The following is a 23376-nucleotide window of genomic DNA, read 5'->3' as shown; positions in this document are numbered from 1 at the left end:
GTTTCGCTACCAGATTCATTCAGATTCCAACAAAATTTACAATTGTTCTGATGTGTATCGGTGGTGCCATTAGCCATGATAATAAAAAACACACACCTTTACTAATATTGTTCCACTACCTATTCCAAATTTTTTAGAAGTTAATTCGAAATGTAATGTTAGGTTACATGATACAAACTAAATGTAAATGTGCAGCACAGGTCTTAGAAGAGGTTTAGAATACCCAACCTTTGCTCCACCACATGCAACCTAGGGATTGACGAAGCGTGGGGTGCCCCGTTATTTGCCAGGGTATTTAGGAAACGGGGCACTATCCAATATATATGCAAATGCATTTATTAAAATAGATTTTGTTTTCAGGACAACAACAATAACGCTTATAATTGATTTAGAGTTTTGGGGGTGAAAAGTAAATGACTTGTGTGCATGCATTAATGTGCAAGGTTTATTTTTTTTAAGTATTACATTTAAAAAAAAAAACGACACATCCAGACGTTATCATAATAAACGGCTGTAATTTATTTCATATTGCCGCAGTTATTACTCTCTGCTTCGTCGTCACCAATGGAGCGTTTCAAATTCCAACTGAATTAAACAAGCTGTGCTTCGTGGGTCGTGTCTGCCCCCCCCCCCCCCCGTGCTCCCGGGCACGAGGCGGAGAAGACATCCATCTCAGGGTGCAGATGGCATCTGTGACTTCGAAACACAACTCCAGGCCCAGGACGTGGGCATGTAGTAATTTATTGCGCTCCACAAACAAAGCAACGGTGGCATGGCGTACTTGCAAACTGCCTCCATCCTACACCGTTCAATAATTTCTGGAAACTCGACCGCTTTTCCATTTTTATTTTGTCCCTACCCAAACACCCCGTCAATATTTCACTTAGCGATAACACGCAGCCGTAAATTAAAAGCTCAGAACCGCCATTGGTCAGCGCTCGAAAGGATAGACTTCTGATGATGGATTCTCGGACCATGGGAAACAACACGAGTCGTGTGATGAACCCCTCTACCTAGGACTCACTGCCACATAATTGTATGTGCCATGAAGAAGGGCCATTGCCCGAAACATCGCCTCATTGTATATTTATTCCTATGAAGGCCACGGTGGTATTGATGAATGTGTTGCGTTTTTTTGTCGCAGTATTTAATCTTCGCCACGCCTCATCCCGTCATGCTGCAACAACCACCAATGATGACGACCAAGCAAGTATTGTTTGTTTAAACATCATGTTGAGTTAAAGCTACACGGCGCTAAAGCAGTTGTTTGAGTAAGCCAAATGACTACATTGGTGCTGCATCGACACCTTTAAAAAAACACTGCTGTTGTCGTGCATGCGCCTGTGGCCAAATGGCTCGGAATACGGCCGGTCGCATCAGATGTGGGAAGCTGAGCAGGGCTCGAGCCTGGATAGTGCCTGGACGGGTGACAGCCGCGCATCAACTCGGTGGAGTGGGCATTGTGGCCAACAGGAGGGCAGCGCAGAAAAAATCACCAACCCAAAGTATCACCAACCCACACTGACAGGTGTGGTGAAGTATGGTCAAATAATCCCCACGACCCGCATGGCATAGGAAGGCCCTCATCCAGCAGTGGATTGACTGGCAAGCTGTAGATGTGGTTTGTAATCGATTAACCTGGCAGCCAATGGAGACCAGAGCAGGTTTCTGGCCACCAAAATCGAATCTACTTGTAGTTATAGAGTGCCTTGGATCATTGACAGGGATTGATGATGACTACAACGACGACGACGATGATGCCATCAGACCTCGATACCGTGACCTTGGTGTAACTATGTAACACTCAGTCGTAGTACAGTATATGTATGTTTTACTTGGACTTTCGTAATGAATGTCCGTCTTGATGGTTGTCACAGGACCTCTGGGCCAGGTGACGCTCAGTGCTAGAGCGAACGAAGTCGCAAGTTTCAGTTCCTGGATGGGGGTTCACTCAGCCCATCATCCCTCCAGGGTCGGTAGAATAAGTACTACTTTGTGAGACGTTAGCTGTGATCGTCCTAGGGATTGTGGCGATGCTGCAGTGACAGTGGTGCACAAGCGCAGTCTATCTTCTAACTTTCTGCTATATATATAAAAGTCAAAATTTGTGTGTGGGTTTGTGGCGGGGGTTGTGTGTGGTCGCGCGCTTGGCTCTCCAACGGTGGGGTTCACGTGAAAAGAAATAGCCAGGCACCACGCCGTAAGCCCCGCGGTGAGCAAGCGCTATTCCTTTTTACATCCGTCAACTTGAAATTAGTTTAATTGGCGATTTAGTGAGATTTTTGTGCGCTTCCCTTTTATTTATTTATGACAGCGTGCACGACCATACAAACTCACGCGCCTTTGGTGGGGGGAACACGGCCCATGCCAAGTCGCACGCCTTCGGTGGGAGTGAGGGGGACATTTTCTTTCGCGTAAAAAATGCTATAAGAATACACTATACGCTGACGTGAATTCTTCACTGTGTGATGTCCCCCCCCCCCCCACCCCGATACGTGCAGTACTACCATACAGTCGCTAGATGCTACCACTATAGGCCGTAGATATTACTGCAGAGCGGCCGGGGAGATCGTGGCTGGTGGGGGGGGTCAGGGGTAGCAGCTAGGCCTCGGCAAGGCAAGGTAATTTACCCTTTTTACCGGGTAAAAGGGTAAAGGTGTCGACATGCCAAGGGGTAAGGTAAAGGGTAACAGGGTAAAGGTAGCACGGAAGGATTACCCAGTAGGGTAAAAGTAGTGCGAAGTATTACCCGGTAAACACGGTGCCTTGTTTACCGCTAGAAGCTCTGTAGCGCAGTCCGTGGCCTCCATTTAAAATTGGAATCATCGAGAGTATTCTATATTAATAAAACGCTCTACCTAGCATTTGCCTGTTATAAACCTTTTTCATGTGTAGTAGTACCCCAGTAATTACCCTGTAATCAGGTAATTTGTATGGGGTAAGGGTAAAAGGTAAGGTAAAGGTAGGCTCGTTGTTTCAACCTTTTACCTTACCTTGCCGAGGCCTAGTAGCAGCCCAACCCCAGCCTGCCAAGGTGCCACCTCGGCCGGCTGGACAATCTAGGCGAGGCCGGAGGCTCTGCACGGGACTCGGCCTCACCACGCCACTCTGTCAGGTGAGTACTTTATGCTATAGAGTCGATAAACACTGCTATAGAGTCAGCATGTACTACTGTCGTGATAGCAGGTACCACCACAGTCGGTATGCACTGCTGTAATCATAGCAGGTACCACCACAGTATGCACTGCTGTAATCATAGCAGGTACCACCAAAGTCAGTACGCACTGCTGTTAGATTTTTAAGAGTAAAATAAAAATAAAATAAAAATCACGACGTTTCGGAGGCAACACAAGCTTCCAGTCTTCAGGTGGAACCGTCACATCACGATTGCTGTATCTTGCTGTATCTTGATACAGCAATCTTGATACAGCAATCGGAAGACGGAAGCTTGTGTTGCCTCCGAAACGTCGTGATTTTTATTTTATTTTTATTTTACTTTTATTAATTTTAATGTTTTACCCACATGACTTTACCGAAAAAACCTAAGAATATGAATCCTTGCAGTCACGAAAGCTTCAAATCTAGAATTGTAAGAGTACTTTTGAAATATTTTTAAGACCCGAGCAACGCCGGGTACTACCCGCTAGTTAATAATGAGCACAACACCTCAACACTCTGCCTTAACATGGAACATATGCAATCGGCAACTTTTTGGGCAATGGCGCTTCTTCGTAGTATAGTGATTTTTGTGAATGTGCTATAAAGAAGGGCTATTGCCTGAAACGTCACCTGTTATATATTTAATTTTAAGGCGATACGTATTGATGAATCTGTTGAGTCATAGGTACGTGGAATTTCCACCACTGGCTTCAATCTGTCAACAGGAGATAAGCACCACCTCCATGCTTCCTTGAGCTAGAAGTAACTCTGACTTGAGTGTTAGTAGGATACTTATTATATTTTAATTGTCTTCGTGTTGTATTTTTGTTCGAATATTTTTGCCATTGTTATAGTCTGGTAGTTGTTATCGTGGTCGAGTTCAAATAATGATCGCTGTGTTTTAATTTAGGAGTTGCATTTATTGATGTTATTTCTTTATTGCAATATAGTAGTTGTGTCATCACCAACATCTTGTAGTAATATTTGTATTTATTTGATATACTGTAGTTAGAATTTAGTATACTGTAATTGCATTAGTCGGTAATAACATGAGAATTCAAGTGATTAATTTTAGCGCTATGTTGTTGTATCGTTTGTGTAATTTTACTGTCGCTTTCGCAAATTTGAGAGAGTCACTGCGCTGCTGGTCCCGTTCTTGTAGTGTTATTGTATTCTGAGCGCCATGCGAAGTATTAATTTGATTTATTTGTTCATGTAATGTTAATTTCGTGGTCAATTTTATTCGATTGTTTATAGTAATAACTGATAGACTAACGATTTCAGTGGCTAACAGTCAGCACCGCTATTGGGAGGTTTAAATTGTACAGAATTTGGGCATTTTGGCAAAGATTGTATTTACCACCGCACTATCGAGTCGACAAGTCGCGTGGCAAGGGAAGTGTCCTTGTGGAAATCAAAGTTGTCAGCAGGGATTCACGTCATGTCAGAGAATGACCCCACAAGATGAAGCCACAGAACTTCCAAAAATAACTCTCACCGCACCCTCGGCAGCACGCCTCTGTGGCTTCGCGATTGTGAAGCGTTGTCTAAAATAGGGTAACGGTGCCGCCCGGCAATTGCTGCCTCCACGTCACCGCTGGGAGGAGTTGGGCCACCGCTGGAGGTCGCTGAAGGGCATCGTTCTTCATTGCAAGGCCCAAGGGCCGCTGGCGGCCCCTGGTGGCCTTTAGTGCGGTCCCTGGTGGCCTTTAGTGCGGCCCCTAACGTGTGCCCCCCCCCCCCCCCCCCGTAGCATGTGGAAACAACCCTTGCAGGCGGTGTGGCGGCCCTCACACTGGTGATGTCTTATCGGCGAAAGTACCCCCCCCCTCACCCCCCCCTCACCCCCCCCCTCACCCCCCCCCCCTCACCCCCCCCCTCACCCCCCCCTCACCCCCCCCTCACCCCCCCCCCCTCACCCCCCCCGTCTGTAAATAATGAGTGAAGAACGCTGCTCTAGGGAGACCTCGAGAGCCCCTCCCGTGTGGTTTGTTTTTGGCTGTAAAATAATCATTAGCCAAATAATCCAACTTTAGAAAGAGAGAACAGACAAGGATAGCATTTTACAATGTTGCTAAATTGTATACAGCTGTGTGGCTGTCGATTTAAAGCTTTCGTGACTGCAGGGATTCATCATGTATCTCCGCTTCAAAATAACGTATTTCTCTGACATAGGTTGTGAGTGTGTTTCTTTGAAGCCAAAATGAAGATGCAACCTTTTTCCGAATATACAGCACTTATCAATAATACGTGGCATGTTTCCGTTAAAACAGTGTGCAATCAAAACCTTTTCAATATTCTCTGTTGTGCAAAATTGCATGGCCTTATTGAGTATCCCACGGTATCCACATTCAGCAATAAGGAGCACCTGCATATGGTACTACAATCCTGTCATTAATAAAGGGAAACAAATGATCCCTTGCGACATTCTAATCATCCCATCACTGCAATCAAAGCGGATTGTACTAATTCTTACCCTTAATTATTTTTTTGCCAATTTTCCAATGCAATTTGCCAATTCACCCCTGCGACTATCAGCAGGTCTTGTTCCTTTCCAGCTTCCTTATTGCCGTAAAAGGCTCGCAGAAGTGGAACTGAGCCACGGTCATGCATTTCTCAACGATATATCCGTGCAGTTACATTTTCGATGGAAATTAATAGCGGCTTATATTCCATAATCTTCCTATTAAGAGCAGACAACTGGCAGCAATTATAAAACGAGCCCTATTATTCAGGTGGCCCCTATTCATTGCATCTCAAATACTATCAACTGCTTCTCTAAAAGTTTGCCGTGATAAGCATGCAGAGTTTATAGTCATTTGGAAGCCGGGTTTCTTTGGCTGTTGTCAAGCAACACATACATACACACACACACGCGGGGTGATTAATGTTAATTAATACACAACCTGCGAGCAATCAGTAAATCATGCCGCATTACTTTATGGCTCCTTTAAGGGCACGGCGGGAATATTATTAATTTTCAATATGACAATTTCATGGCTTGTGAATTGCCACTCAAGGAGTAGACACCTGGATTTAGCAGCTGCCAAGTCAAGGTGCCATTGAGGGCCCCTTGTGTCAATGACAATTTCTTACTCACCTACTAAGACCCCCCTCTCCTTCGCAGTTTGCCCGATAATTAAAGCACCCTCAGGAAATGACACCTCGAGCCGTTAACTTGAAGCTGGAGCGATATCGCGGCTTGCGAGAGAATCAGCTGGCACGAGTCAGCGGCGGCCACAGCCTCCCTTACGATGTTTACACTTCTTCGCAAGGGCCCTCTGTCCAGTGACCATCTGTTGTGGACGTAAGTAACGATGTATTAATTAGCTAACGTTTGCCAGTTACTGCAGCAGACACGTGCGACAAGGGGTTGTCTAATTATTTTAGGGAGTTTTTTTGCACCTAATTTTATATTTTGGTGCGGAAATATTTTTTCTACTTTATTTCAATGGGTTTTTTTTCCGGGAGTTGGAGGAATTCCAAATGATATTTTTAATACTGCGAATAAATATTGGACAATAAATGTAGACTATTTAAAATGCATTGTTCCTCAATGACAATCGTATCTGAATAAAAAATATCTTTCGTATATATATTTAAAAAGCATTTAATTGAATGTTTATATCACACTTCATACTATCGAGTAAACACATTACACTATTCAGTGCAAAGGGGTTAAATGACAAACGTTAACCGATTAATAATTTTTCCATTATTTCAAAGGTTAGAAAACATGTTTCATTGTGGCACAAACTGGAGATATAATTCAAGGTGCCAGTCTCAAATGTACTCTTTCTCAGATGACCTTTCCACCAAAACATTAGAGAATCCAAAGCAATTTCACATGAAGGTATCCAAAACACTCTTTTTATCCCCCAAAGGGAAGTAAATGTGGAAAACGTGCACTTTATATTAGCATGCGGATCCTGCTCGCTTCATTCAGTGTGCTGTTGGTAATAATTCAAGTATATTAAGACCGGAGGGAACAGTTGTATACCAGGGGGAGATACCAGCCAAATGATACAGATGACAATGTTTAGATTATGTGTTTTAGCAGTGAACACGTACATTTTTGTTCAATCGTAATTTGCTGCTCAAATGAACAATGAGGCAGTGCTCAGCTCCTGTTTACAGCCCTGAGCCAGTGGTGAAAATTCCACATTCCTATGGCGGGGGCGAGTCTATCCATAGGGCAACCGCTGTTGACTTCCCCACAAAGTGATACCTATTTTATCGATCGCAGAGATATGATGGGTGGAGTCAATCCCCAACTGAGATTGCACTAGCAACCTTCTGGACTGGGTTTAGATAGTGATTACGAATTTGTATTTTTGTATTATCACTACCGTCGTTCTGAGTTCTTATTGGATTTTGGCAACACGCATTCACAAATGTTTAAATTTAGCTCATAACCGTGGGCACGCTTTTAGAATACAAAGGTGGGGCAATCAGTGCAGTATATCAGTGGCCACAGCCACAGTTAAGTGCAGGTTTAGTTGATCCCATTGTACACACGAGACACGTAACAAGGCATTGATTGGAATTGATTCTTACACGCATGATATACGAGTGGGATCATACATGTTTGATGCTGTTATTTACGAGTGAAACGAATTACGTGCCAACGCCAAGGAACGGAACCACATCCAGGAGATAACGGCCATCCAGGAGATGGAGCGATGAAATCAGTTCATGTGCGGGAGTCGGGCGAGTTGTCACGTCGTGGGGTTCATGAGAGGTGGTGGCGGGGGCGGCGGCTTGGAGCCGCCTTCATCCAGCAGTGGATTGATCATGGCTGATGATGATAATGTTTGCACTTGATAAAGATGACGTCTCAATAATATGCTTTTGTTACATTTGGGCTAATGAAGCAAATGGAATGCTACAAGTAAAAGATGGAACAATGCAAATGAGAAAGTAAAAAGCGAGACAAAAACTAATCAAATCACGACGTGAAGGATGACTCAAAGTCGTCAAAATCTTCTAACACTACTGGATGAGTGAACCATTCCTGTTATCGCACACTACATTCAGCTGTTGATATTATTGATGAAGGCTTACAGAGTTGAATCCACACTCTCTGGGATTTGTTTTTTTTCATCACGTTTGCTGAGACACGTGACTCAAAACATCGAGCGGCCAGCAACAAGTTGCGCCATGGAAAGCCTAATAAAGAGAGTTAACGTGTCTCTTGAATTGAGCACGGTTATACGAACCTTGGTCAAAGAGGGGACACGGTGGGAGTGAATTCACAACGTAGGCAGTGCGAGCGGTACCAAGTCAGTTTAGTCGACCAAAGCCTTAACGTGGGAAGAGGAATCAATGAGCAATGTTCATGCGAACAGTCACCACGGCAGTCGTGTGTTGGACGTTCATCTCACCATGCGGGCATTTGTAATTTCTAGCCTCCAGGTGAATCCATTAATTCACACGTGCAGAGAAATGCAGCGCAGGTGGATTAAACGTAGCCTGCGGTCTCGATTGATTAATGCATAAAGAGCAACGGCAAACCAACCGCTGGTTTGCTCCTTGCTGTCCATTTAAATGCGCCATCTGTTGTGGTGTGGGAGAGATTGGTCACTCGGCATGGATGCAGCCACTGTGGGTGGTGTGGGTTTCCAGATACCCCCAAACACGTTTGGATATGGCTAAGAGATGCCCACAAAAATGTAAACAAAAAAGATCGTGGCCAATATTTGAGTAATTCTAGATTTGAAGCTTTCGTGACTGCAAGGAATCGTACTCTTAGGTTTTTTCGGTAAAGTCACGTAGGTAAAAATAAATAATAAAAATAATACGTGACTTTACCGAAAAAACCTAAGAGTATAATATTTGAGTAGTTTTAATGAAACTGGGATGTATGTTGAACTTATTTCACTCCGTACGTAGCCAACCATGCTAATCCGAGATGGAGTGCAGTAGAACTCATCATATCCATAATGACGTACGTAGTGTGTGTGTGTATGCGAGTACTATCTAAACTAAACTATTTGGTATTTTACCAGGTAAGGCCCACTGAGCTAGATGAGTCTTTTTCAGAAGCAACCTGGCCGAAAATGATAGCCAAACAAAGTGACTTAACAAGCTCTATTATGGAAGTGCCTTATGTGGCAATGTATAGCAGCCAAATACTGTAAAGGCATGTTGATTCTAAATGTGGAGCAAAAAACCGGAGGACCCGGAGAAAACTCCACGCGACCACAGGGGGAGAGACACCGCAAACTCCGAATATACAGCAGTCGTCAGGGTCGGGATCGAACCCACGACCTCCTGTGTACCAGACGAGGTAGTAAACATCTCTCACGAGCGTTGCAGTGGTGAACAAATGAGCAGGTGATAGAATCAACTCGTAAAAAAAAAGTGTGACTTTGTCCAACAGAAACCTGCGGAGGATTTACAATTCTTTGGCAAGATCCTCACTTCCTTGTAAAGAATTGCCTGCGGAGTAAAATATTTGAGCTTTATTAAATCAAGAAACCACGTCATAGAAATACAATAAAGAAAAGTATTTATATACGTATAAATACTTAATTCACATTTTTTTTCAAAGTGAGCTTAACATTTGTGTAGCACAGCAATACCTCTTATGTGGCAATGGTTTGTTTAAGGGCATGTTTCCATTCATGTTTGGTTATTTGCATTGACAAAATTTTTAATAAATAACATTAATTACAAAGAAGAGTTGGGGGGGTGGGGGTGGAGAGGGGAATGCTCCGCATGTTAGTTGGGCTGCTGTTAAAATCTGCATACTTCAGAAACACAAAAAACACAATATAAATCCAGTCAAAGTGCGCACAGCACAGCGGTGTGAGGTAAAAACGCATTTCTGGTTGATACAAAACGATCGTAACCATTTCCGCCCCATCATTTTTATTTCCTCAAGTTTTTTTGTACGGCGTTTTTTTCTTTTTTGCCAAAGTCATATCCATCAGCATTACCTCCGACAGTAAGCAGAAACGTTTGCACATAGAAAATTTGTCACGTACAACATGTAAACAGCAATTCACGAAACTTTTCTGTCTTAGACAGGGCCATCGACTATTCGCAAGGGAAGCAAAGGAGGACAAAAACAAAAACGTTTAAAAGAGACTCGCCCCCACGCGCTTCCATCGCCCGATCATTCTTGTTGTTGTTAAGCGTTGACGTGCGATTCTACGCTTGCTTCTAGCGGCCCACGCGGGCCGCGCTCAATCAACGACCGGCTCCCGCGTTGTCGACAGCCGCAATCGACATCAGCCGCTGCTCCCGAGCGCTCGGTGCAACGTGCGGCACCGGGGGGGGGGGGGGGGGGGGGGTCACGTCGTTTAACGTGCAGGCCTGTTTGTCGTCACACAGCCGGCAACGCGCGTCCGCACGCGTTCACGACAAACGGAGACCAACGCACACTTCCAGCCGCCTCGGCACTCGACAGCTTCAAGGTACCGTGCAAAACAATAAAAAAAACATCACCGCCACCATCACCATCACCACCACCATCACCACCATGGATGGTTTTGACACGTCGCAACTATCATTTCTTTGTTCACATTTCTACGGTTCCCGAATCGGGGCGGCTTGTTCCGCCGTATGCCCATTCTCATTCCTGTCCAAATCACAATTCATTTAATCGGCATTTTCGTGAACGGCAATGATGGTCATCAACATCATTAACATCATCAGGTCATTTTTATGGTCATCGGCAGTTGCGCCGACACCATCAGCAGCAGCATCATCATCATCATCGCAATCCATTCCGCTGGACAAAGGCCGCCCTATGCAGCATTTGCAACAAAATCCAGAGGCGGGTCTTGCCCGAGGCCAACGCTGGCATGTTTCCTGCCGACCAATCTCCCGGAGACGCACAGCTCCTTGCCACCTCTCTACACGTCGCTAAAACAACGCACGTCCAGCAGAGCCGAGCGCCGGCGCAACGGCCGCAAGGGCCGCAAGGGCCTCAAGGGCCACCGCCGCCCTCCTCCGTTCCTCGGCCGGCGCCGCCGCCATGGGCGTCGCTTCGATCACGTGTCGATCTCCCCGATGGGGCTGTGCATCTCGGGCAGGCTCTGCCGCGGCATTCCGTGCGGCCTGTGGTGGTGCGGCATCGAGTTCTGCTGCAGCTCGATGGCCAGCCCGGCGGGCGCGATGCCCGGCGGGGGCAGCAGCAGTGGCGGCGGCGCCGGCGCCGGCTGCTGCTGCTGCGGCGGAGCAGTTCCTGTGCACCTGCCGGTGGTACCCGACGAACGTGGCCGACTTCATGACGATGGCCAGCACGTTCTTGCCGAGGAAGATGGCCGAGACGCGGGCGTCCCTGTACAGGAGGATGTTGACGAGGCGCACGAGGATGGTGACGACGTTGATGGTGACGAGGCTGAGGATGGGGTAGAGCAGCATGCGGTGCGGGGCGATGTGCTCGCCCTGCATGCTGATCTCGCTCAGCGACACGCACGGCAGCACGAGCAGCACCACGTAGCAGTAGAAGAAGGTGAGGCCCTCGGCCCACGCCGGCATGAGCGTCCGCTGCGTGGGCTCCCACAGGTTTGCCTGCACGTCCAGGACGTCGAGCAGGTCGACCACAACCCAGAAGATGCGGCTGCGGAGGTCCTCCTTCCGCCAGAACGCCCGCAGGTAGCCCATGTAGTCGACGGCGACGAGCGACACGTAGAGCGCCGGCACGCACACCGACAGCAGCAGCGTGAGCACCTTGCGCGCCGTCACGTCGGCGGCGGCTGCGGCGGCGCCCGACAGCGCCGAGCGCTCCGCCTTGTAGTTCTGGAACACGAAGTAGAGCTTGATCTCGAGCACGAAGACGTAGACGAACCAGAGCACCATGGCGTAGCCGCGCTTGGGGGTTCGCACCTCGGCGCCCACCCACACGGCGACGTAGCGCAGCACGATGACGAAGCACACATCGCCCACCAGCAGCATGATGCACACGCCGATCTTGCGCGGCCCCGCGTTCTGCTCCACGAGGTACGCGTCCAGCAGGGCCATGCTGCTCACGATGAGCGCTGTGAAGAGGCAAACGTGGCAGCGGTCGGGCGCCGGCAAGACCATGGCGGAGAGCGCGGCGCTCTCTCGCGCGAGCCGGTGGCTCCGTGGCTGCGGGGGGGAGGGGGCGACACGGAGAGACACGGAGAGACACGCGGCGCAAACGGGAACAGAGGTGGGTGTCAGTCAAGCAGACGGACGATTGATGGCATCGTCGGCAATGGCAATGATAAATCTCACCCCCCCCCGCCCGCCCCCCCCCCAACTGTGTAAATGGATTTGTTTACTTCTTACTCCCGTATCAAACCTCGCGTGTTCGTCAAAGAACGCTGATGACCTCAAAAGTAAAATGTACAGGTGACGTTTCGGGGCAATGGTTTATTCTTATTTAGTCTTTCTTCGTAACTCTGAAAAAGGCCCACTTCTCAAAACGTCACCTATTATATATATGTGTAGTGCGAGTTAACTTAGGCGCACACTTGTACTTGGAGGCAACATGTTTATTTAACACAACGGGTAACTCTGACAGGATGACAGCATAGGGTGGTGACCACCACGGCTAACTTAACCAACACTCGGAGAGACAATTCTACGGTCGGACCAGGACAGCTGACTGGCTGCCTGGTCCACGCATGGAGACCGGAGACCGAGGATCGAGGACGGCGACTTCATTCCCAGAGTAGAACGCCGCGGTCCGTCTCGGGACCCCGCTGAGAACTCCCCTGGCGTGGCCGGCCCTGCCCTTGGCCACGCCCCCCTTCCAGAACCCTCGTGGGGACTCTGGATCTCCATCACGTGATCCTCTCACCCCCGACTGGGGCCCCCCCTCGTCCGGTCACGTGCCCTCCCGGGTTCACCTGCGGTCACGTCCTGACGCGACACCCGGGCTCCGCCCTTACAGTAGCACCCCTCATTCGGCACTGTCTTTACACTACGGTGGCCCCTTGGAGGCCATTACAGATGTGTTTTCCTTTTTTGGCAGTGTAATTGATGAAAGTGTTGCGTTTTTGTTATTTGCTCGAGCACCACTGCCAACTCAGTATCAAAAATATGATTGTTTTATATTATCCCACGATTTTATTGTCAAATTAACACACGTTAAATATCAATGGATACCAATTTGATTGTGATCACAGTATGAATCGTAATCATCATCAGATACAAGGGTAGTAGCAGCTGCAACAGGATCACGACCACCGTCATCATTGCCCTCAGAGTTCATTGGCACCACCACCGCCACCAGCATCAACATTGCCAGGCACCCTGTTATCCACTGCTGAATGAAGGCCTACTCACAAAGGACACAGGCTTTGACTGGGGCTTGTAAAGTAGTGCAAGAGCTTGGCCCCTTGCAAGCCTCAGGACTGCTCCCAGCAGCCGGCCGCCTCCTCCTGCAAATGCCAGCGCCAGATTGAACCCTGCCGAGACCCGGGATGACGGTCATCATTGGCCCCTCCTCTCGGCGGCCCTGACCCTCGGTTATCATGCTGCTGCTGCAGCAGCATTCCATCTTCCTCTATCCTACACCCTGAATTAACTCTTCCATCTGCCCACCTTGGCTGTCGGCTTACGGAGAGGATCACGGTCTGTCCCTCTCTCCGTCTCCCGGACGTTACATTTTTTAACCCCGTTTCGTCCTTCGGTTGTCCCACCCTCCCAGCGACCTGTGAAATGTGCGCATTGTCACGTGTGCGGGAGAAGCAGAAATGCAGAGCCTTCTAGCCGGGACACCGTGTAAGTGAGTTGAGATTGGCTGGCGAGGGTTGGCCACATAGATACGAGTCGTGTCGCGCTCTAACCAATGTGATTTGTCAGTTGTCAGCAAGAAGGGAGGTGCTGTCTTCAGGGACAGCTGCGTAATATCTTGTGATCTCACAAAACGCTGTGCCTTTAGTCATCTCACACACACGCACGGTCAGCACACACAGACCGTCAATATGCGCACAGTCAATACACGCTCATATTAAAACAGCGCGCACATGTTCACAGTACACATACACGCTTAATACACATGTAGTCAGTCCGCACGCATGTTGACACATTCAGTACAACACAGTGATCAACACCGACACACACACACCCAGTACACGCATACACCACAGACGGACTGTTGGGGCAAGTGCCATTAGCGAGCACCTATTAAGGCCGACACGGCACACGAGGGGGCCGTGAAGTCAGTACCATGCCTGGCCGCCCGTTGTCTCCCCAGTGCTGATGTTTAGACACGGCACCAGGTACTCATTTAGGGCCGAGTCAACCTATGGGAGGTCAAGGACCAGTGGGAAATTTTTGCCACACACATGCATGCCGCACACACATCCAAATAGGCAGCGCACAAACATTCAGAGTGTCCACACGTACACGGTTAACAAAAACAGTTTTCAAACAACATGCAAAAAGCACTCAGCCTTTGTGCATTATGCACAAGCTATCAGCAGTTATGAAGAAATGCATGATCTGTTTTGATGGCTTTTTATCATCATTTACAGATTTGACACACGTTCAATCGGCACACACAATATGCATCAATATTGAACAGCAAAAAATAAAGACAAAGATCTCCCCCACCCGCCCGCCATGTAGCCTGAACAGACTGTTGGGGCATGAGCACCTATGAAGGCCGGCACGGCACACGAGGGGTTGAGTGGCCAGCACCACGCCCGGCCGCCTTTGTCTCCCTAGTGGCGATGTTTACACACCGCACCAGGTACTCATTTTGAGGCTGTGTCGATCTAGGAGAGGCCCAGGACCGGTTCAAGTATTCATCAATGATGTTGGCCATGAGCGAGAATCGAACTCGGATCGCTGTGTTCGTAGCGCAGCGCACTCACCGCTACACTACCGCTCCCCATATTCAACAGCACATACATTCACACAGTAAGCACACACACACACGCATTCACATATACACACAGCACACACACGCATGCGAGCAGGATATCCTCATGTTCCACTGTGTGGCTATTCCCCGGGGTGTCATGGCATTTGAGGCATTTTTACACCTGCGGGAAATTGGAACATATTTAAGGGACAGTGTGTTTTAAAAAGATGGAGCCGATTAGAAATCGCTTTGCTTTGAAATTGGGTCCATCTTTTTAAAACACCCTGCATATTGGAACAATATTCTGCTCCTGGATATGTGTGATATTCGGTTGATTAGTGCATAGCACTGTGAGAAAAGTTCAGAATGTACATCACGCTGAATTCTGGTTAATATCACAGCGGTAAATGAGTAAGAAATTGCGACACGAAAAGTATCGGTTTCCACTTCAGCTCAGGATTTGTTATGCTGTTTAGAAACTCTTACGGTAACTCTAATAGCGCGGTAAGTTTCCACAACTTGTTCTCGCTTGGGTTTAATAATGTCCATCACTTAGAGCGACAGGATTCGCTATGCCACCCTCTTCTCCTTCTTTCCACCGCATTTAATGGAACGTCTCGAAAATCAATAGTCCATATCTGTACAGTCACACGCAGCCCTTACAGCTGTGGATGAGCTATACACCACACAGTTGGGAAAAATGGGTTCTTAAGCCAGAAGAACTGCACCATTGCAACTTGGCGCACGGCACAAAGGAGCGCGAGCGTTGTGTTTATTTACAGCTGCCGAGAGATGACGGACGGGACGCTAAGGCGGTGGCTTGCCATGGCAATTGCCGCCGTCTCTCTTTCCTTAAGGATTTGAGCGGACCCAGAAGAGGCATCTCGAGAACTCCCAGCTGAGACTTTCGCCGCGGGGCATCGCTATTAGCTTCTGGGTTAAGTCAAGAATTTAATGGATCGACTTCCCTGCCCGAGTGTATATATTTTTTTCTTTACTACTAAAAGTCTGACAGCACTGCGCGAGTGTTTTATTGTATTCCAAGGTGGCTATGGGGACGGTTAATATACTGCGCGTTAAAATACATGCAGCCTTGGTACGGACAGAGGTCGAAAGTTTGTATTCAGACTGAGAGAGTGTTTCTTCTCTCCGGCCCCTCTCCGCCATGATGTAAAGCCATCTTGCTGTTCTCTAACCCGAGCCGGACGCCACTTGATCAACGCCCCGAGCGTCAAGGGGTGATTCGCGTGGCACGTAGCGTCTAGCTGAGCCAGACCGCGGGCACCACCTCACCTACAGCAGGCGTTGTGCTAAGGCCTCTCTTTGATTCAGGTCTATTTGTTAGAGAAAAAACGATACACGATGTTACATCACGCGTATTGAATGTGCAGTCACAGTGCTTTAACTTCTCAACGTAATTACACTTTGAGTCTTGGGCTTTCACTCGCGTGTCGGTTTAACGTCTTCACGCCAGCCTCTTGGGGGGAGGGGGGAATAGGGGGGCGGTGGGGGGAGGGAGGGGGCTGGTGGGGGCCAATCCCCCCCCCCCTCCCCCATGAAGGCTCAGCCCCCTTTCTTAATTCTTAAAGTCGAGTGAAAAAATGTTGGCACCACAATCTAGTTAGTGACTGCTCCCTCACACACACACACGCACTGATCTCCTGTGGGTATGCTTCTCTTAATTGGGAAGCTTCACTTGATGCACAAACTGTCTGTAACAAGTGCAAGGGGGTTAAACACGACTGGCAAATCAGTGCAATTAAGCTGCGGGCGTTGCAGCCTCCCCTAATTGAACAGGATGCATCAGAAAAAAAGTGGATCGTGGCGGCCACTCGTCCCAATGATCCTGTCATGTTCTGTTTCCCACTTCAACACTGACGCTCTTCATCCCGAGTCATCGTATAGCCTCCGCTCTCCTTCTTCGTGTGGTCGATGTAGAGCTACAAGTATCATTACACAACGAGGTGGCTGAGCCACGATAATTGCTGCAGGAGCAGCTGAGTGGTGACATCGCGGCTGTGACGATGCCCCCTCCTCCTCCGTGTTTGTGAATCCGGGCCAGTGAGTCGTCGTTATCGGCTCCGCGGCTCTCTTCTGGCTGGTGACCACATTCTCTACACAGCGGAGATGATTTTTTTTATCCTCCTTTTGTGCATCAAATATCTGCTTCTGCTGCCATTGTGAGTGTTTAAACAAGGTCACGCTATCAGCTTGCGTCACGCTATGATTAGCCACGTGACGCCCGTGCTGTCCATTGTGTTAAGCGAGGTGCCCTCCCGCTCCCCGCGCCTCCGATGAGCACGGTTGGCTACGTACGGTGCGGAAGAAGTTCAACATACATCCATAAATACAAAGTAAAGCGTCCAGTGGACACAGCGACCTCCGCACGTTTCAGGATTTCCCTATGGGGCATTGTGCTGGAGGACGCTCTTACATGGAACTTCTGTACAGAGCAATGGACATTAATATCCGGTGCCACTCTGCGACAAGAGCAAGGGGTGATAACCCCGGGGGGTCCGAGATAAAACCCCAATGCAGCTTAACGGGAACTGTCGCTGGGCTCGAATCCATCAATGTGATTAACATGCGAACAGAGTTTGTTTCCCCTGCCGATGCCGAACATCCCCCTGCAGATGAGATGCGTGCCCCTCGGATGGTCCGCAGAGCATAAAACATGATTCGAGCAAATCATAAATCCTGAAAATATGCCGGCTTAAAAAGTGACAATGTATTAGACACTGCATCACGGGAGACACTGCCCGGGCGGAGGACGGTGGACACAAACCCCGGCGTGCCGCTTTCAAACTTTAAAAACGGATTGCTGCCAGCCTTTATCTCAGCTCCGGCTCCACGCCTCATCGCTCTGAGCGCCAACGTGACAATGACGGGCAGTGGCGACGTCGTCAAACAGACTCTGCTAACGTTGGGACGTAAAGAGAATATTGACGTCACTATTTGTGATCGCCATGACGAAATCACTTACTCGCAAAGGTGCGAAGGAGTGTTTGTCTCCATTGATGGTCTGGAGGACATTCCACATTCCAGTGGTAGGGAACAGTCCATCCTGAGAACAACTGCTTTATGTTCTCCCCCTGTTGTGCACGAATTTCCTCCGGCTTCTCCAGTTTTTTCCCCATAGCTAAAACACCCACAATGCCATTGGTTGTTGGCTGAACAGTCTCATGTAACAGGACCCTCCTGAAAAAATGTGTCTTTGTGGAGGGCTTTCCTGGGTAAACAAGGGATTATATATCATTCCAGTGCTATTATTACGTGTTAATGATGATGAGGATGACGATGATCCGGCTCAAGCTGGAGTTTTAACTCGCATAATCATCATTGTTTGGAGACCCTGCTGCTAGACCAATTAGAGGAGGGGGGAGAGGGGAGGGGGAGATGAGTGGAGGGAGAGAGAGGGGGGAGGGTGGGTGCGTGTGTGTTTGTTGAACTTCTTTCGCACCGTACGTAGCCAACCGTGTCAATCAGAGGCGCTGTTCCTCCTCCTAGCGCCCCAGAGTCGCCCTCTCTCTCTATCTTCAAGAGCGAGCCAATGGTGTATGGGCAGCACGGTACAATTTTAAATAATTTTAATTCTTTTATATAAAAAATAAAAGTATATCATAATATGCGGGTGCCATAGCCAAATTTAAGTTAGGGATTTAACACGACGATTACTTGAAAATTTACTTTAAAAGACCAGAGCGACCCATAATAATGAACTCAAATGTATTAATAAATGCAGAACCTGCTCCTTCCTCACACGTTAATCCCCAAAGTGAAACCGAATTTCCGAATTTAAATGGCAATGAATTATAATATAACATCAGGTAGCGCTTACAAATTGCATCCAGGGTAAATATGGCATGTTCTTTGCTCATTTAATGAAACTAAAACAGATTTAAATTAATGAATTCCCCGAATCAAATTAATTATGCAAATTACAACTTTGAATTATTAATAATGGGATATAAAGAATGCAGAGGGTGCTTTGGTGTGATAGATATTGGTATTTTTGTGAGCGATTAAAAAAAAGTCTTCAGACATTGCATTGTTATATATTTAATCAGCAATTATATCCCAATTACTAGCTGTACTACCCGGCTTCGCCCGGGACTTGTATCTACCACGGCCGGCCGCCTTTGTCTCCCCAGTGGCGATGTTAATACGCTACAGTAGTTAAGTTACTCGTTTGAGGCAGAGTCGACCTAGGGGAGGTTCAAATAATCGTCACCGGTGGTGGCCGTGAGCGGGAATCGAACTGGGTTTGCCGGGTTGGTAGCGCAGCGTAGCGTTAAGCACTACACCCACCGCTCCTCACACACCACACACGCACAGACACACACACAGACACACACACAGACACACGCAGACACACACAGACAGAAACACACACACAGACAGCACGCTAACCACTACACTACCGCTCCCCACACACCACACACGCACACACACAGACACACACACAGACACACACACAGACACACACACACAGACACACACACACAGGCAGCACGCTAAGCACTACACTACCGTTCCCCCTACACAACACGCGCGCGCGTCCATAGGTACACATACACACGCTTGCTGCAGACACACACGACTTTCAGGGTGCATACGGCAGTAAACGATTGAAATAATAAAGCGGCAATGCTGTGTAAGGAACGCCTTAGACCCGCATTATACATTTGTGTAATGCGAGCGTAAACACACAAACACACACAAACACATACACAATACACACACACATACATGCAGACACACAGACAGACACATAACACACATACATACACACACATACAAACACAGAAACACATACACACACATACATAGACACACACATACATACACACGAACACATCCACAGACGTACATACACACATACATACAGGCACGCAGACATACACATAAACACATACAAAAAAACCCACATACATACACACACACATACATACACACAAACACATGCACACACATACATACACACATGCATACAGACACACAGACATACACATAAACACATACACACATACACATGACCCGGCTTCGCCCGGGACTTGGATCCACCACGGCGGCAAAACCGACATACATACACACACAGACATACACACAAACACATACACACACATACATACACACATGCATACAGACACACAGACATACACATAAACACATACACATGACCCGGCTTCGCCCGGGACTTGGATCCACCACGGCGGCAAAACCGACATACATACACACACAGACATACACACAAACACATACACACACATACAAACACACAGACATACACATAAACACATACACATGACCCGGCTTCGCCCGGGACTTGGATCTACCACGCCCAGCCGCCTTTGTCTCCCAAGTGCCGATGTTAATACGCCACACCAGTTACTCGTTTGAGGCTGAGTGGACCTAGGGGAGGTTCAAATAATCGTCACCGGTGGTGGCCGTGAGCGGGAATGGAACTGGGTTCGCCGGGTTGGTAGCGCAGCGTAGCGTTAAGCACTACACCCACCGCTCCTCACACACCACACACGCACAGACACACACACAGACACACGCAGACACACACAGACAGACACAGACAGACACACACACACACAGACAGCACGCTAAGCACTACACTACCGCTCCCCACACACCACACACGCACACACAGAGACACACACACAGACACACGCAGACACACACAGACAGACACAGACAGACACACACACACACAGACACAGACAGCACGCTAAGCACTACACTACCGTTCCCCCTACACAACACACGCGCGCGCGTCCATAGGTACACATACACGCGCTTGCTGCAGACACACACGACTTTCAGGGTGCGTAAGGCAGTAAACGACTGAAATAATAAAGCGGCAATGCTGTGCGAGGAACGCCTTAGACCAGCAACACATTTGTGTAATGCGAGCGTAAACACACAAACACATACAAATACATACACACACATACATACACACACATACACACAAACACATACACACAGACATACACATACACACAAACACACACATACATGCACACAAACACATACACAATACACACACACATACATGCAGACACAGACAGACACATAACACACATACATACACACACATACACACACATACATAGACACACACATACATAGACACACACATACATACACACAAACACATGCACACACGTACATACACACATACATAGAGACACGCAGACATACACATAAAGACAGAAAAAAAAACCCACATACATACACACACACATACACACAAACACATACATACACATACATACACACATACATAGAGACACACAGACATACACATAAACACAAACACACATACACATGACCCGGCTTCGCCCGGGACTTGGATCCACGATGCCCCGCCGCCTTTGTCTCCCCAGTGACGATGTTCACACACGACAGCAGTTACGCTTTTGAGGCTGAGTGGACCTAGGGGAGGGCCAGGTCCGTTTCAAATAATCGTCAGCGGTGGTGGGCGTGAGTTGGAATCGAACTGGGGTCGCTCAAGCAGCTTAATGACTGTTTGTCCAAAGAACATATAAAGAATCGATTATAATAACCAGGCAAGAGTCCACATTATAGACTGCCAGTACACGCACTCAGCTTCATAAGCAGGCTAGAGTGTACATGATAGAGTGGCAGTACGCTCACCGAGCTTAATAAGCAGGCTACAGTGTACATGATAGACTGGCAGTACGCTCACCCAGCTTAATGAGTATTTGTACAGTGAACATTAAAGTAATCGATTGTTGGCGCGTTGGGTTTAAAAGTAATATTAATAGCACACATTGTGGTGGGGGTGTAGTGAAGAGTAGGAAAAACTTTGATGAATTTACCTCAGAGTGGCGTGGTGGGTGTCGAGGCCTAGTAGCGTGCAAAGCCTGCGGCCTCGCCTAAAATTGTCGGCTTGGAAGAGGCAGGGTACGGGTGGCGTTCCTTCCCCCCCCCTCAGCGCTCCAACAATACTGTGTAATGGCTATTATTTAATTAAATACGGAGCTTATGAAAGTGGCGAAGGCGTGGCTAGCCGTTGGCAGGGGCAACCGCCGTCCAATGAAACTGCAGCCCTTGGCGAAGGCGTGGCTAGCCGTTGCCAGGTCCAATGAAAGCGGCGAAGGCGTGGTTAGCCGTTGCCAGGGGCAACCGCCGTCCAATGAAAGTGCGTATGGGCCAAAGTCCACACACACACACACAGACAGACAGACATGAACGATTTTATATATATAGATACTGTTGAAGCCATATCATGAGGGAAATAAATAAGGAAGCCAAGATATATGATTCATTATTATTTTATCATGATCCGATACCTACGTAAATTTTTATCCATGAAATTATTATCGTGATATCGGTTTACCATCACTTGGTAATTATGTTCCATTCCGTAGCAATAGATATTGAAAAGTTATACGACTGTAGTTCCCTCAACGTAAGTCGGCCACGAGCCATTATAACCATTGCAATATTGCACGTTGCTTATAAACATACACATGGCAATGAGTTACACTGAACGTAAACATATCAACTAGCAACAAACGATGACCTTGTACAATCACCGTGCCGTCAAATACGCCGTAAAAAGTACAAGTTTACACCTTTAATATTGAGTTATTTCAGAAGTATTTTGTAACAGATGTAAAAAATAAATAGCAAGCGATAATTATGACATCGCGATATTTACCAACACGGACAATGCGGATTATCGTGGATCCTACAGCATACCATTGATCCTACAGCATACCATTTATCCTACAGTATACCATTGATCCTACAGCATACCATTTATCCTACAGTATACCATTGATCCTACAGCATACCATTTATCCTACAGCATACCATTGATCCTACAGCATACCATTTATCCTACAGTATACCATTGATCCTACAGCATACCATTTATCCTATAGCATACCACTGATCTTACAGCATACCACTGATCTTACAGCTTACCATTTATCCTACAGCATATCATTGATCCTACAGCATACCATTTATCCTACAGCATACTATTTATCCTCGTATCGCCATATTGTGGCATCCCTACAGATACACTTTATTTCAGAACCCACTCAGGCAACAGAAAACCATCCAGTAGGGTGGCACATCTGCTCCTCGAGTATATTCAATCGGCCCTCCTCACTGCCACACGATACAACATTACTCATCCTGTCTTTGCAGTATTTCATTTCATGAAGATAAAGAAGTCGTCGTCGCAAAAGTCGTTGATGCCACGACCACCACCTCATCATCGCCAACGCGTTCTGCCCTCCGCCAGATTCCGCAGCTGCCGCGCAGTCGACACGCAGCCTCCAAGCTCGGCCCTGGCAGTCTCCCATCATCTGCCCCGCAGCTCTTCCCCTTGGTCGCCCATCACAGCTGAAGTTGACCAAATAAAGTACAAAACTTGA

The 23376-nt window shown here is 47.6% G+C and overlaps 1 protein-coding gene and 1 long non-coding RNA gene across 3 annotated transcripts in view; one reads left to right on the top strand and one right to left on the bottom strand.

Moving 5' to 3' along the window:
- The first annotated feature begins 2180 nt into the window (after positions 1-2180).
- On the top strand, positions 2181-23376 carry LOC133352713 (uncharacterized). 2 transcript variants are annotated; one of them, XR_009756292.1, is made up of 4 exons: positions 2181-2212; positions 3009-3115; positions 10498-10580; positions 23244-23376. It is a non-coding gene; the product is annotated as an uncharacterized LOC133352713 (long non-coding RNA). The 2 variants fall into 2 exon arrangements; XR_009756291.1 differs by lacking the exon at positions 2181-2212 and having other exon boundaries at positions 2324-3115.
- The window catches only part of LOC133352712 (transmembrane protein 121-like), a 93163-nt gene continuing 80806 nt past the window's right edge, over positions 11020-23376 (bottom strand). The window contains 2 exon segments of the mRNA XM_061568534.1: positions 11020-11348; positions 11350-12240. Of these exon segments, the coding sequence (XP_061424518.1) occupies positions 11160-11348; positions 11350-12195 (1035 nt within the window). The 5' untranslated portion in view covers positions 12196-12240 and the 3' untranslated portion in view covers positions 11020-11159.

Source organism: Lethenteron reissneri, chromosome 41 (genome assembly GCF_015708825.2).
Source record: "Lethenteron reissneri isolate LAM-NWPU_2019-01 chromosome 41, ASM1570882v1, whole genome shotgun sequence".
Classification (NCBI taxonomy): Eukaryota; Metazoa; Chordata; class Hyperoartia; order Petromyzontiformes; family Petromyzontidae; genus Lethenteron; species Lethenteron reissneri.
Note: the sequence above shows the minus strand (reverse complement) of the source record. Positions and strands in the feature narration are given on the sequence as shown.